At 50.9% G+C, this 15,774-nt stretch overlaps 1 protein-coding gene across 4 annotated transcripts in view; it reads left to right on the forward strand.

The window, feature by feature from the left end:
- Positions 1-11,532, forward strand: part of SSBP3 (single stranded DNA binding protein 3) — a 54,635-nt gene extending 43,103 nt beyond the window's left edge. The window contains exons 6-18 of one of the 4 annotated variants that reach the window (XM_076340153.1): positions 1,847-1,927; positions 2,635-2,694; positions 4,798-4,864; positions 4,972-5,048; positions 7,874-7,938; positions 8,045-8,093; positions 8,417-8,452; positions 8,664-8,718; positions 9,223-9,293; positions 9,830-9,908; positions 10,158-10,186; positions 10,370-10,471; positions 11,099-11,532. In XM_076340153.1, the coding sequence (XP_076196268.1) occupies positions 1,847-1,927; positions 2,635-2,694; positions 4,798-4,864; positions 4,972-5,048; positions 7,874-7,938; positions 8,045-8,093; positions 8,417-8,452; positions 8,664-8,718; positions 9,223-9,293; positions 9,830-9,908; positions 10,158-10,186; positions 10,370-10,471; positions 11,099-11,230 (903 nt within the window). In that variant the 3' untranslated portion in view covers positions 11,231-11,532. Of the gene's footprint in view, positions 1-1,846; positions 1,928-2,634; positions 2,695-4,797; positions 4,865-4,971; positions 5,049-7,873; positions 7,939-8,044; positions 8,094-8,416; positions 8,453-8,663; positions 8,719-9,222; positions 9,294-9,829; positions 9,909-10,157; positions 10,187-10,369; positions 10,472-11,043 lie in introns of all 4 variants that reach the window. The other 3 variants (XM_076340155.1, XM_076340154.1, XM_076340156.1) reach the window with 3 other exon arrangements.
- The last annotated feature ends 4,242 nt before the right edge of the window (positions 11,533-15,774 follow it).

Below are 15,774 nucleotides of genomic sequence, written 5' to 3' on the forward strand. Positions count from 1 at the left end.
GTCCTGGTTTGTCCTTTCCACTTGGTTTCATTGCTCGTTCACCTTTGCCAATCTTCCCTACCCCAAATCCTGCAGCTGTGACATGTAGAAAGGGCTTTGATGGTGGCCAGACCTCGTTGAGGGGTGCTGTCCTCCATGAACCAGTGATGGGAGGTGGCTGCTGCCCCTGGTGCGGTTTGCATTCGCAAACTTCAGAAGCAAAAAATAAGTCAAGTTTCATGCATGGAGATGACTTCTGCTAGAGGTGGTCGATGCTACAGTTGGACCACAGAGGTTTGTCTTCTCCACTGTGGTGGGACGTGGATGGAGAAGGCAGTTGCGTTGGCACTGGGAGGGTTGTCCTGAGGTGCTGTGACCTCTTCCAGCCAAGGTTCACCGGGCAGGAGGGGCAGGGGCTGCTTGCCTTTAGCTCCTGGAGAATAAATGGTGGTGTAAATGGTGGGACTTCACTTCCCCGGGCGCAGCGGCTGGAGCGGGGAGGCTGGCAGGAGGCTGTTGGTTTAAATCCGCTTGGCTCCATCTCGCCGCCGAACTGTTCAAATAAAAAAAAAAAGAGGAAAAAAACCCACCCTCTTACTTTATTTACATTGCACTCAAGTTTCCGCCGTACAAAAGATTTGCAGGTGCAAATATGTCCTGCCTTCATTAACTTCCCCTCCCTTTTTAATTTATGTGATTTCAATTTTCCTTCCCTGTACTGTTAATTAGGGGACCCTCTAATCAGTACCATTATCACAGTGGTATTCATGTTTAGGAAAGCTGCTAAACAAATGCTTGCAAAATTGCTAAATGGCTAATTAATGTCTGTTAATTAAGAAAATTGCTCATGGTAACAAACCATGCCATTGCTGGCAGCAGCTAGAAGGCGAACACTTGTTGAAATTAGTAACGAGGCAGGTAGAGAACATCTGCTCCGGCGCCGGTCCTGGAGCCTGCCGTCGCTTCCCATCACCTACTGACAAAGCTCGTTTGCTTTCTCTACCAATTACACCTCCTTTGACTCAAAAAATACTTTTTTTTTTCCCTTACATTAACACGCACCGGTATATTCTTGCACCGAGCTCGTGGTTTTTCCAAGCAAATTTTCATTTCGTGCTTTTAAGGGAAATTTAAAGAAAAAAAAAAAAGTGGGCGTTCAAGCCCAAAATGTCAGCGGCTGCTGCATTGCAGCCTTAAACCTGCACCAACTAATCTCTCCTTTTTTCCCCTAGACATCCTTTCTTTGCTCGCAAGCCATTTTTCTCGCATCCTTAGGGAATCCACCTCGAGGAAGGATGTTGCATCCACACAGGCTGGCGATGCAGCCCTGGTTGTGCCGGCCAAACGCTGCCCAGGCGCAAGCTGGGACGTGCTCCTCGTCCTCTGCGCTTGCTCCAGCACCTCCAGTGAACCACGGTCAAAAAAACCCCAGAGGTGTTTCCAACCTTTGGGATAAGAGAGGAAAAAGTGACACTTTTTTTGGTTTGGGGGTGTTTTTTGTATTTCCCCCAACCTCTCTGGTCCTCTCCTGCGTATTTTTTCTTCTTTGTTGCACGCCCTTGCAAGATGTTTCCCTGTGTGTTTATCATTGCAGACTTGGTTGAACTACCGGACCGTTTACCGTCAATGTGGCTGCTGTATTTTGACAGATGTTCTGATTTTTAATTTTTTTTTTTCATATATCATTATTCATTGTTCAGCTACAAATGAATAAAAACTCAATTAAAAAGAGGAAAAAAAGAAAAAAAATTTAAAACGGGAGAACTGACTCCCCGACGAAACAGGTCCACCCGTCAATCCTTTTTTTAGCTCTTTCTGCGCTTTCATGTGCTAATCTATAACCTCCTTCTACTGTCTGACCTCACAGGGACCGCCTGGGTCACAGCCCTCGCCACACGCACAGCCTCCACCCCACAATCCTAACAGCATGATGGGACCCCACAGTCAGGTAAAGACACTAGCGATGGGTAGGGCTGTGAACCGGGACGTGCGCTCGATTTGCTTTTTTTTTTTCCCCTCTAAGCATGCTGGGCAGCGGGTACCCGCTCCCCCGGGGAGCATCCCCCCGGGCACCCCAGCTCCGAAGCGAAATACTGTTTTTTTCCCATTTTTTTTTCTTTTTTTTTTTTGGATGTGCAGTTGTCAATGGACTGAGAAGTCAATCGTGGGTATCAGACTGTTTTACCTTCCCAAGGTAGCCTGAGAAATTTAACTTGATGTGGGTTTTTAAGCTTCTGTTAGTAGCAGCAGTTGTAAAAAAGTAACTTTAAGTCTTTCTTCTTTTTTTTCAGTACTTAGCATTGGGGGTTTTTTTGTGTGTGCGTGTCTGTATGTGCTTATTTGCCACTTTTTTTAATATATCTCTATATATTTAAACTTGAACAGTATCTAACACTCAGGGTTTCCCATGCACTAATTTTAACAGCCTCACCTAGTATTGCCGATGTCAAACGCTCTCAAACAATAAATCTACAGAGAAAATGTTTAAAAAATGGACTCCGGACACTTTTTTTTTTCTTTTGAAACTTAACTTTTTTAAAAAGGATGTCTCCAGAAAAAAAAACCAAAAACAGTGTGTACAGTCTAACCGGCGTGCGTGGGGAGCGTGCTGTGTCCTCGCAGCTCGGCCCTGACCTCCCTTTTATGTCCCCACAGCCGTTCATGTCGCCGCGCTACGCCGGAGGTCCCCGGCCCCCCATCAGGATGGGCAATCAGGTACTGCGCTCCCGGGCCCTGTACCGGCGGGTTTCCTGGGGATGGCTTTTATTTGGGGAGGGGGGCAAGGGCCACATGTCCTGCAGATGCTCCTTGGATTTGGATGGGAGGCATCTCCTCCCTTGGGCATCCTCCATTTTCTTGGTGCTGGAGCATCAAGTGTCACATAACCATTTTATTTTAATTTTTTTTTGAGGTTCGGGCATATCCAGGGTGTAAACGGCGGTGGGGCATGTGCCGCTTTTTATTTGTGATGTTTCCAGCATGGCCATGCCGTGCCGCAAGCTCACTGCCCGGGTGGATTTTCCCTGCAATCGCAGAAAATTAAAGTGATGGAGATAATCCTGCTGCTGGGTTGACCGAGCGCTTAGATCAGAGGCAGGGTCAAGCGGGGCAGGTCACTGCTGAATTTTTTGGGTTGGGTTTATCCTCTTATCCCAGCTTAAACAAGGGCAGTTTGTTTCTGGCCTTACGGACGGAAGCTTCCACCCCACGCGTTGCCTGAATGCATGACCTTTGGTTGAGGAATTCATCTCATTCCCAATGATGCCGTGCAGATCCATAGGGTAATGACCAAACCAGAGGTCACTTTCCATTAAAGGGAAATTAAAGGAAACCTGTAATTCCCTTGAGTAGCAAAGGTGACTATGCAAAAATTATCTTGGGAGCTTGATTTTTGGCTAACTATTATTTTTATATAGCTCTTACTAGCAGAAAGAGCAGAATAGTCAGGAAATAGGATGTGGCAGCTTGCTTCATGTTTGTGCTTGCTGGATTTGAGACTTGAATCACTGGAACTTGCAAAACGATGGTGAGACAGCTGAGATGTAGCTGAGAAAAACTCAAGGGGGGCTGATGTAGGACCCCCAAGCCCAGCTGGGCTGGAATAGCCTCCCACCCAGGGCACCGGTGGCTGGTTTAGCGAGGTATTAATTAATGGCACCTTCTCCCAGGACAGTTTTAATGGGCCCTCGTCCTGCTGTGGTACCCAGGCTGGTCCCGGCATGGCTGGAGGTGAGCACGGTGAGCTGGAGCAAGCAGGAGAGGCAGGGGACCGATTTGGGGTGGCTGCTCTTGCAGGGGGGTCAAGCATCCAGGAGTGGGTAAAGTTAATTAGAAAGATTTAATTTTTTTCCCCACAAACACCACATATAAGACACAGGTTTGTACCTACCCAGAGCTCGGCGAGGTTATGGTCACATCCAGAGGGACAAGAGGAATAAATAGGCAGGCAGGAGGGTCAGGCAGCAGAAGTGTAAATATCCATCACTACAACCCCCCTGGTTTATCTTCCTCCTGCTGCCAGCTTCCAAGCTGCAAAAAAATTGGGACTGGGCAGATTCTGCCTCTGCGCGGCCGTGCACACCCAGTGCCTATGCTGTGCTCCAGCAGTGGGATCTGTCTGTGTCGGTATTTAAATAAAAGGCAGTGCTGTAGCAAAACTGTTTACAGTTTGCTTTCCCCAGGCAGATGGTATCTGCGTTTTTCTCCCCCTTTATCTGTTCGGAGCAGCCTTTGAACTTTAAATAGCCACGTTGCCGGAGCAGAGCTGGGTTTGGGGAGGGGAGCATCCGCCTTCCCCTCCTGCCTGCATGGGGACAGGTCTGAATGCTGGTCTGCTGCAAATGGAGCATCTCCCCGTCGGCAGCTGATGAATCGCTGCAACCTGTACAGTTTGGCCCTGGCGCTGTGTCAATACAGGGGAGCCACGCTGCCTGTCTCCTTTCCCTGCCGGCTTTGACGCCTCTGCCCCGTGCAGCCCAGGCTTTTCCCCCCTCCCCTAAAATACAGCAGCCTGATGGTGCGCAGGCTACAGGGAGAGGAGGAAACGCTGGCACCTTGTTTGGTTTTTAGAGGGTGTTTGCAAAAGGAAAGGGGAGGCAAATGCCTGGAGGCTGTAGGAAGATGCCCGGGATGTGGGATGCAGCAGGATGCGGGATGCTTGGGCAGCTGCAGGTCATGCTGTGGCAGGAGGGGTGGTGCATCCTGGGGAGCACACTGGGGAGCCCCCTGAAAGCTTAAAGCCTCAATCCAAATCTATTTCTGTAGGCTGAATTTTAGCAATCATTTTTCTTTTTTATCTTCCTCCCCTTGTTTTCACAGCCCCCAGGCGCCGTTCCCGGTACACAGCCGTTGCTGCCCAATTCGATGGATCCCACACGACAGCAAGGTAAACCCGGCAGAGGAGGGTTGAACGTTAATGTTTCTTGTTAGCTGTTAATTTGGGACCCAAAGTGGTTGCTGTGCCGTGTAACGCCCCTGCTTTCCTCCCAATAGGGCACCCTAACATGGGCGGCCCCATGCAAAGGATGAATCCTCCACGAGGGATGGGCCCCATGGGTCCCGGTCCGCAGGTAAGCCCAGCGCCAAAGAGCATCTTACGGCTCGGCAAACGCTGTGCACCATCGAAACAACCTCCTGGGGCTCAAAAGGCTGGGAGTTCCCCTCCCACACTCTGTCCCCCCATTAGTGTTAATGCGTTTTACATTAGTCTTGCATCTGGAAATCCCTCCTTTTAACATGAGTGAGGTCTTCAGAGCTCATTAAGGGTATTGCAACCTCCCTTCTGCCCTTCCGTCAAAGGGGATGGCACTTAGCGCTGTGCTGGAGCAGCCTTTGAGTGCATTACACTGCCTGCCTGGGAAATAGTTACGACCCTAACAGCAGGAAGGGGAAAGGAGGCTTGCATTAAAAATAAATAAATAAAAAGAAATGGCAAAGATCCCTTTAGCAGGGGAATAAGGCTTTCCTCTGCGAGGTTCCCCTCCACCTGCCCTTCCTGCTGCCTGCTTCAGCTCTCTATTTCAGGAAAGGGGAGTAAACTCTTGAAATTAAGCAGATCTGGGTTAATATATGCTGTCTTTCCATTGATTCACTTTATGGAGTGGCTTGTTGTTGACTCACTCCTGTTTGTTCCTGCTACGAGACTTCAAAACCAGATTACCATATTTTGGTTGGAGGTTTATCCTCTCTGCATCGTCGCCTACGTCGAGTTTGTAGCGCAAGGATCAGAGTCTGTCAAGAGACGAGCGGGTGCGCTGGAGTTTTATTTTGTTTTTTCCCCAGAGACTGTTGAGATAAGTGAACATTGTGTAAAGAGGGAGTTGTGTCATGTCTTTTTAACACCAGCCTGAGGATGCTGCTCAGGGATGCCTGGCCGTCTCTGCAGGCAGCCAGATCCATCCTAGGGCAGGGGATAAAAAACCTGCACGAGCATCGTTTCACGGACAAGCCCTCTGATAGCACCACTGCTCTGCTTAAAATCCTCCTTTCCTGGAGGATTGCACCCAAAAAAAATGGCATTTGTTAGCGTGGCCTGCGCCAAGGAGAGCGGCGGTTTGCCTGGGGGAGGCTGCTCGCTTCCCACTTGCAAAGCTCGCAGCGAAACTTGGAAGCCACAAGCGCGCGTTCAGCGCTGCGTGGGATGGCGGCGGCTCTGGGAGCCGGCAGGAGTTGTGAAATGTTCAGAGCTTTATTTTTGACTCTGCTGTTCCCTGTGTACGTACATTAGGGAGAGGCTTTTTAAAAGGCAGCCTTCCCCTGGGGAAGTGCTGGGCTTCCCAATCTGGCACCCACGGGGCGCTGCCTCCCCGCAGCCATCCAGGAACAAGCACAGGCAACCACCAAAAATACCGAACCAAACCCAGCAGCCCCTCACACAGGCATTAGGACCTTCCCAAATACTCCTGAAATTATCCCAAAGGGCTGCAGAGCATCCAGCCAGGACATCCCAGCATCCTGACAACAGCTACTTATTATGCACTGACGATGAATCATCCCTTACAGCTGATCGCCGTTGCCTTTTTCCCTTTAATAGTCGCAGTTTTAGCTCTGCAGAGGCTAGGATTAGATTTGCTGGTGCCTCTATGAAGAGGGTTTGTAGCTCGCTGGGTTTTGGCAGTGTCTTGCCAGAGCCCAGCATCCAGGTCGCTCAGCACAGCTGCGTTCCCTCCCCACCCTCCCTGAGCATCTTTCAGATGGCTTCGTTTTCCAGCCTTTCAGCTCCAATTAAAAACGCTGAGCTTTTATTTTTTTTTTTTTAAACAAGGGGTTTGATGCTGCTATTCAGTGTAAATGGCTGGAATTTCGATCAATTAAGGACTTGCCGGTAATTTGTTTGGGGAAAACCCTTTTCTGCCTCTTCAAAACAAACTTTGGCGATGCCCTCAGCAGAACACCATGCTCCGGTGCATCCATAAATCCAGGGAAAAATAGACGGCACTGAGGTATTGCACTTAAAATCCAGCTTGGAGTGCTCCAAGGGGCTGCGAAATAGGAAGCGGCCAGCCGTTCCCCCTCCTGCCTAGCAATTTTTTCTCTAATACAGCCCAAAAAGATGCATCGCGGGGGGAAGGTGGGAGGGGAGGAGCAGCAGCACGACCTAAATCCAGCTGCACATTGCCCGGAGGGCGCAGGGAGCAAAGCGCAGACCAAATGGAGCGCGGCATTCAGGGGATTCCTCTTCCTTCGCTGCCTTGGGCTTGGCTTTGTACTAGAGCTGGTTTTAGGAGATGAGGGATGCAGATCTGAGGCTCTCGGTCCCGGCTGGAGGCTAAGCCGGGGTAGAATAAGCCAGGAGAGGAGCCCCAAGGGGCTGCCTGCCCTCGTCTGCTCCCTGCGGCTGCAGACCCATTCCGGGGGAGTAGCAGAGAGCTGGGAAGCGACAGGAAAACAAGCCTGGCTTGGTTTTCCCTACTCCAGCCGTCATCCTGGGAGCAGGGGATGCTCTGTCTCAGGGGCAGCTCGTGCAGCCTTTTCCCGTCCTTAACGCTGCAGCAATAACCTTCCAAGCGACGCCACCTTTTCTCCTCCTGCCCCTGTTTTCTCCTGCACAAAAAGACAAACCCAAAAGGCTGTTGTTGGCACCTGGGGGCTGTGAGCAGATTTGTCTCCTGGAGCTGGGAGGGGGCTGTTTGGCCTTCACCAGCATGGCATCAGAGACTGGGGGGGCGACTTTGGGGCTCAGCCTGGCTCCCTTCCATATTCAGCTGCCTGTTCTTTTTATAAACACAATTGCTAGTTGCCTCTACATTCATCATCATGTAATATTATTTTTTAAAGCTCATTTTTGCAAACTAACCCTCTTATTTTGTTTGTTTGTTGGGTTTTCTTTCCCTTGTCTTGTCTTCTCCGGTTTCCCCTCCCGTTATGGTAGACTGACCCTTGGTTATCGTTGCAGAACTACGGCAGTGGCATGAGACCTCCACCCAACTCCTTAGGTCCCGGCATGCCTGGAATTAACATGTAAGACAAACCCCATGCTGGGGATGTTTGGCCGCTGGCTCGGGCTTTGCAGGACCGTATGGATAACAACATTTTATTTTTTTTTCCTGTTTAATTTTGACTCCAGGGGGCCAGGAGCTGGCAGACCATGGCCGAACCCCAGCAGTGCTAACTCAGTGAGTATCCCGTGGTCCTTGAAGCAAAAGCGGGGCTGGTCGGGAACCATCCCACAAATGAGGCTGTTCCCTGTTAGCTGAATCCTGCTAACGAGAGGGGGTTCCCCAGCCTCTTGTTTAGGCGCTGCATCTAAAGCCTAAGCCCTGCTCCTGTGCTGCTCTCCCTATGGTGGGGTGCAGCTGTGGGGGCTGGTGGGCCCTGGGACCCCCATCCTCGCTGGGCTGGGGGGGCAGTGGGGAGTCTCGGCTGTGCCCTGCTGGGGTCCAGCCTGCGGGAGCCCCCGTGCACCCTGTGGCTGAACCTGGCTCTCATCTCTCTATAGATCCCATACTCTTCTTCATCACCTGGTACATACGTGGTGAGTCCTGCTGCATCTGTCCATCCTGTCATCGGGGTGTGGAGATGTTATGGCTCGGGGAGCTCATGCGGTTTGGGGAATTGGTGCTGGGGGGCGGGGGGCTAGGCTGGGTTTGGGGGTGCGAGGTCCAGCTGGGGGAGGCATTTGAAAACGTGGGGAGGTGGGCGATGCTCGTGTTTGTGCGGCTGACCCCTGCTTCGTCTCTCTGCAGGGTCCGCCTGGCGGCGGCGGTCCTCCGGGGACACCCATCATGCCCAGTCCCGCAGGTATGAGACCCCCCCCTCTCCAGGGCCAGTCTTCCCGGGCTCCTGCCCCTTCCCCTGCCAGGAGACCCCCATACCTGGGGCTGTGCCACCGAGCACAGGCAACGCCTGCCCGACCGGCGATAACCAATTTATGTAGCTTTTGCCTTTCTGGGGAGCGAGCGGCATGGGCTGCTTGGCTTCGGGATGGCATTTGGGGATGTTCCTGTGTCCCCCTATGGATTTGGATGCTGTGGGGCTTGGGGAGGTGGGGAGGTGAAGAGTGCTACATGGTGGAGAATTACCTCCCCGTGCTTCCCAGCCAGGAGTTGAATTATTTTTCACAGTTGAATTTCTGTGATTAAAAACTTTGTGGATCTTCATTAAATACAAATTAGCCAGAAAATGGTGGTACTTAGAGGGAATTTTAGGTGATAAAATACAAAAGAATGAGTTCAAGTGGCATGAGTTTGTTTTAATTAAGAAATGAATTAATCACCCGACTTACTGGGCTTCACTGTTCCACAGATTCAACAAATTCAAGTGACAACATCTACACAATGATTAATCCAGTACCGCCCGCAGGCAGTCGATCGAATGTAAGTCTGCTTTCTAATAATTTACATATCAGATACCATAACAAATCATAATTAACTTCATCAGTTGAGAGTAAAGCAGTTTAATTGATTTCAGCCATTTGTTACAAAACAGAAATAAAACAAACCATAAAAAAGCGATTAACTCTTCAGTGACTTTGTTAATTTTTTATGCTTATTAAGAGAGCGGCGGTCCTGCTGCTCCGGCCGAGGTGGTGGCAGCTGCATGCCCGGCGAGATGCTGTGTTTTGCAGGATACGGGCAGACTTAAATCTCATTAAATGCTGGTTGGAGGGAGCCCTCTGTGCTGCCATGGGTCTGGGTCTGCCCATACCCATCTGGCCAAATTTTGTAGGTGAAACGGGACCACGAGCCCCCAGACGTGCCCCACAGCCTCAGGGGTGGATACGTTCCTCCTCTCGCCCCGCTCCGGAGGGATGGCTGGGGAGAGGACAGTCCCCAGGAACCGCAGGGACTGTGGCAGACGTGCGGGGTGGTTTTGTGGCTGATTTTGGTTTTGTTGCCTTTTTCTTCCGCAGTTCCCAATGGGCCCCGGCTCCGACGGCCCCATGGGCGGCATGGGTGGCATGGAGCCCCATCACATGAACGGATCGTTAGGTGAGCGCCCACGTGGGGGGCTGTGGCTCAGGGAGCCCGGCTGTGCCTTCGCTCCCCAGGGATGCTGGCAGAACATCCCAGTGCCTGCTCCCATCCCAGGGTCAGCCCCCAGTTTGGACCAGTGCTCGAAGCAGAGCCTTTGGCTGGAAATCAGAAGGGGGGTCTGGGGGGGAGCAGGGCAGGGGGGTGCGGGGGCCATCGCTGCATGCTTAATAAGGCTGTTCTCCTTTTGTGTCCCCCCCTGTTTAGGGTCAGGAGACATAGATGGACTTCCAAAAGTAAGTGAGTTGCAGAGCGGGTGTGTGGGCCCCCCTTTTCTTGGCACTGGGGTGCCGGTGTGACCCCAATGGATGGGGACACGTCAGGGGGACACGACTGAGGCAGGCGGGGCTGCGTCCTGCCCCCACGGCGTTTTGGGGGGCGCAGGGACCTGCTCACTGCCTCCCCCCCATCTCCCGCAGAATTCTCCAAACAACATAAGTGGCATTAGCAATCCCCCGGGCACTCCAAGAGACGACGGGGAGCTGGGAGGCAACTTTCTCCATTCCTTCCAAAATGACAATGTGAGTGAGTGCCTCCCTGGGGACGGGGGGATGGTCCCCAGGGCATCCCAGCACGGCGGCGGGTAGGCTTGGCGGTGGGTGCCTTTTGGAGCTGGGTTGTGCCATGTGTGAGCTGCTCCGGGACAGAAAGTGGGGAGGAAGAAATATGCTGGTGGGTGCAAGCTTGGGTCCTCGGCGGGGTGTACTGAGGGAGGGGAGAGGGTCCTGCTGGATGGAGAAGAGCAGGCACGGATGCAGCCAGCTGTACTGGCCTCGCCGATTCAAGGCTCTGTGCGTGGCTGCAGACATTCCTCCTCGTCCTCTATTAGCAGCATATACACGCGTGCATGTTAATTATTTGTTTTAAATTGCATCTCACCCCATACTGTTCTGCTGATTTTCTCCCTGGAAAAGCAAGTTACAGAGCAGATTACGCCCTGATAAATTCGAGTCTCCAGCATATCCTCTCCTCCTGATTTATTAGATCCAATTAGGTTGCTGTATAGTTGTCATCAGCCTCCTTTTGCATCCCCCTTCAGTGTCTGGGGGTCTGGCCTGCCTGGTTTCTCACCCTGGCTCTGTCTCTCTTCCAGTATTCCCCCAGCATGACGATGAGTGTGTGATTTCCCTCCCCCTCCTCCTCTCCAGGATCAAGAGAGTCAGCTGCCGTTCAGAGGATCTCAACGAATTATGCAAGAAGAAGAAGAAGAAGAAGCTAGGTGTATGGGCAGGGAGACGCGTGGCGGGGGCCAAAACCCCAGGTTTAGTTTCATGCAATAAAAAGGCTGAACTTTTTATTCCATAAAACATGAAGGACAAAACTTAAAATATTTCAAGACATGACAAGACCCTTCTTTGTGCAGAAGGGTTTATATATGTACATGACACTTCTTTTTGGAAACAAACGGAAGCCTCTAGCACCCAACTCCGATCTCTTTGCTTTGTTCTTTTAAATAAAGACAGAAACCGAACCTGTTGTATGTTTGTGCCGTGCGACACCAGGAAGCTAGTCTAGATATGAAATCTCATGTTGTCTCTGTTGTAGTCATTTTTTTAAATAAACTGGACAGTTTACAATGGTGGTTTTCGTTCAGAAGGCCTGGTTTTTTTTTGGTTTTGGGGGTTTTTTTCCCTTCTATTTTTGGGGGTTTTTTGGTTCGTTTGCAGCACAACGCTTCCTCCTCCAGTTAACAAGATCTGCTTTGGGGAAGAGACTCCACCACCTCGTTATAAACTTGTTAACGCAGGTGACCCCTTCTAGGATCACATCCTCGAATGAATCGTGATCTTGCTCTCTGTGACTGTGGCATGCACTGTGTTAGTCTTTCCCCCCCTCTCTGAGTACAAGAAGAAATCTCTGTCCTTCCTTTCCCCAGAGTCCTTCAGCTGGTTCACTGCAAAAATTGATTTTTTTAATATTTTTTTTTTAAATCCACCGAAAGAAAGGGTTAATCTGACCTGGAACTTTGAAACTGTGATCTCCAGCTAACTTTGGGGGTTTTTTGGGGGTTTTATTTGCTTTGGGGGTATTTGGGGGGGGGGGTTCTTTTCTTTAGAGATGTGCTCTTGTCAGGGTTTCACTTACCTATGATTTGGAACTGGATGGAGATATTTTTTAAGGAATTCTTGTTGTTAAAATGTAACCTTGCTATTCTGTAGGCTCACTCTGTAATAAGAAAATAAAGATTAATGGCAAGCATCGAAGGCCCTTCCTTCTGGTGGGAGAGGAAGGGACGAGCCAAGGCGGCGGGTTGGGATCTCTGTACATGACACTACCCTGTAGTTTGGTCTTTGTTTTTCTCCAGCTCCCATTTCTGCTCCATGTATATCATATTCTGTAAAATATCCTCTCCCTTGGATTTGACCTTTGTGCGGATTATTGAAAGCATTGTATCTTGTTTCAGTGTTTTTTCTTACCTTGTAGTCTGGTTTGAAAATTACCGAGAGGGGGGGGAAAAAAATAATTATTATACATTGTAGTTTGTGTACGATATTTGTTGATAATGTTTTATTAAAGGGATGTCTTTTTTCCGCACCCCTTCATTGAAATGTTTTTGGGGAACATTTGGCTTGTTTTTATTATTCTGACTGCAAGACATGAGATGACAAAACTTTTTTTTTAGTGTGTAATACGATTTATTTTTTTTAAATGTTTGCCTTCTTTTTCCTAGGCATTTTAATTGTGCTTTACCTGTAGAAAGTCGCTGGGGAGGGAGGGACGGGTGGGATGGGGGGGTCTGAGGGTGTCAGTCTCATAGTTACAGTCAGGTTAATATTTTCCAAGTAACTCTGAGAAATAACTGAATGCAGATTTGTTGCATTGCAAATATACCCGGGGGCTCCCCGAGGGGTCAACTTTTTTTCCTTTTCCATTTTGCATCTTGGGGTTTTTTTTTTCCTTTTTTTTTTTTTTTTTTTTTTGTTCTGACGTGAGGAAATGAAAGGACCGGTTTTAATGTATTTTAAAATGAATAGCTAAATTATTGTCTTAATTGGTATGGGATGGTTTTTTGAATGAAACGGTTCTCCCCCCTTCTCCCCCCTCCCCCCATGCTGTAATAAATATCAACCTAAACATTTGATTTCGGTGCTCTGCAGTTTGTTCCTGGAGTTTGCTGCCAGACCTGTGGGGGGGGCGGGGGGGATAGATTTTTTTTCTACCCTTATTTATCAAGGACCAAACCCTGGCTTTGGCAGGCAGAAGCAGGGGTGATGCAGAGCTGAGAGGTGGCCAGCGCTGGGGGGGGGGGTCTGGCTGAGGCTGGGAAGGTGGACAGGGATTCAGCTGCGGTGCAGGTCCCGGGGGGCTGGGGGAAGTTTGGTTTAATGATGCTCGCTTGTTTTATGGGTTGGGGGGTTTTTTTAAGCATTTTGAAAATTCAGCTTTTAGCTTAGGAAAACAGTCGTTCTTGCCTGCACCGGGCTGAGGATGCGCTGTGCCGGACCCTCCCCCTCCCTGCACCCAGCCTGCCTGGCTGCAGGCAGAGGGGGGCTTTCTGGGTCTAAAAAGGGGGAGATTTTTTTTTTTTTTTGCACCCTGTCCCCCAAGGTTTCCCCGTTAAGAGGCTGGAGGAGTTGGGATGCTGGTGTGGCGATGGGAGGATGGCATCCCATCCAGCAGGTTACAGATCAGGGATGCTCCAGGAGAGGAGCTGGGTCTTGCTACCTCCCGTTGCTGGAGTCCTGCACTGCTGGGAGGTAAGCAAGGGAGGGGAAGGGATGCAAGCATCACCTTCAAAAATATATATATATATATACACACATATATAGACTTGCAATGGGGTCTGCTGACCCCCTCCTCTGGCAAGGCTGGCTGTGGTGAGTGCGTGCACAGTTGTAGGATCCAAGCCAGCTCCAGGCTCTGAACCAGCTGCTGGAGGTGGAGAAACCTGGGTGAGGCTGACCTGGTTCTCCGATGGGTGGCATCAGAGGCTGCTGCAGCACTTGGGGAAATATTGGGGCTTTTTAGGTCTTTAGATGGGTGGTTGCAAATGTTGGGTGCCTGAAATGCTCCCAGGAGCTGCTGTCTGAGCCTTGTTCTCTGCCTTTGACTAGTTCAGGCAGGATACGGCTGGCTGTGATTGTGCAGCTTCTCTCCTTCCTTGAGGGAACGTTCAAGTGTGGGCTGAGGGCTCAGGGGGCTGTAGGCTCAGGGGTCTGCAAGCCATCCTGGAGCTCTGCCGGTCCTGGGGGATGCTCCCACCCGGCACCGGCACCCTCAGCTATGTCACTGCTGCAATTCCAGGAGTGAGAGCCATGCGGTCACGGATGCTCATGGAGCAGAGGGGCGAAGGGGCGATGCGTTGGATGTCTGCTGGGTTTGGGAACCACCCAGAAAAATCATCACGCCTGCAGAGCCCATTAGCATGTAATTAATGCCAGGCCCGAGGAGCCGTGTGTGGTCGCACCCTTTGCTACCTGTGCAGGTTTGCCTCCGGGTTAATGCCACAGATGTCCTTGTGCGGGGTCTGCAGCTGTGCCCCGATGCGGTTTTTGGTCCAGGCAACAATATCCCCTCTGTGCTTTGCAGAAAGCAGCGTGCGAGCGTTGTCCATCATTTGGGAACATGAGCCCCCAAGGGTAATTAGTTGACGCTGATGAGGACCTCCTGCCTTCCTGGCTCCCTGGGGCCATCCCTGCCCGTGCTGCCCATCCAGGCACCGCTCGGCTGCCTGGAGCAATGGGCAGCATTGCTGCCTGTTGTGTTTATTGCAGGGTGTAGAAAAGCCCTTCCTGTTGGTTCTTACCGGGTTACAGGCCAATTTTATTAAACACTGCCATGAGAAACTGCCAAGTTCCCTCCTCTAAACGTCTCCGGAGCCCAACCTTAGAGATAATTGTCTCCCACATTAGTTTTCATTAAATTAAATGCGGGAGGAGGATCTGAACAATCAGGGGCTCCAGTCTGAGCACTGCATGTACTTGCTGGCACGATGAGTGCAGCCCGTGGAGTCGGATTTTGCACCGGGAGCAGTTCAGGGGAAAGTAGTATGGAGTGGTGGAGCTGGGACAGCACATCATGCATCATCCCCAGGGCAGGCTGGGGGCCAGATCCTGCACCAGCAGCTGCAGAGCTCTCCTCTGGGCAGCCAGGCACCACCAGGTCTTCATCTCGGTCTCCAGCCACCCTGTTCTCGCATGTTCTGCTTCCCCTGGCTGCCGTTCATTAAAAGTTAATGCCTGGTTCTTGGTCCATGCTGAGGTAATGCTATTCATCTGCTGACAAGCCTTTATAATTTATTTATGCCAACCCAGATGTGCCTCTGTGACCCATTGTCCTGGTCTCAGACCTACCTCCCTCAGCTGGGCTAATTCCAGCAGGTCACACTGGAGGAACAAGTGGGTGAACCACGTGTAGCGTGCTTGGGAAGACCAGCAGGACACCACACACACGTGCACGGCTGTCTGTGGTAGGGGGGCTGCTCTGCAGGGGCTGACTGGTTCACGGACCTCGTACCTGCACAACGACGGGCCAACCTGAGCATCCATCCCAGGTGCCAAGCTAGGAGCACTGCTCTGCCCCCCCTGAGTTCTCCTCCTGGACCTCAGAGGAGCTTACCCAGCACAAGGATCAGCTGCTCCTTCCAGCAACACATGAATACTGCTTCCCCCCTTACTGCAGGCGAGATCAGCTGTGCCCTGAGCAAACCAGGGACATGGTCTTGCATGCTTGTGTATGGTCCCCTCATCTCAAGAGGCTTCCTGATGCCTCTTGTGACCTGCTGAAGCCTCATTCCCTTGCTGACTATCCCATGTCTTACTGCTTCTGCCATTTTTTCAAAATTGCCTTTGTTCTGCCTCTGTCCATCTCTCCCCATACTCAT

Source organism: Aptenodytes patagonicus, chromosome 5, assembly GCF_965638725.1.
Source record: "Aptenodytes patagonicus chromosome 5, bAptPat1.pri.cur, whole genome shotgun sequence".
NCBI lineage: Eukaryota > Metazoa > Chordata > Aves > Sphenisciformes > Spheniscidae > Aptenodytes > Aptenodytes patagonicus.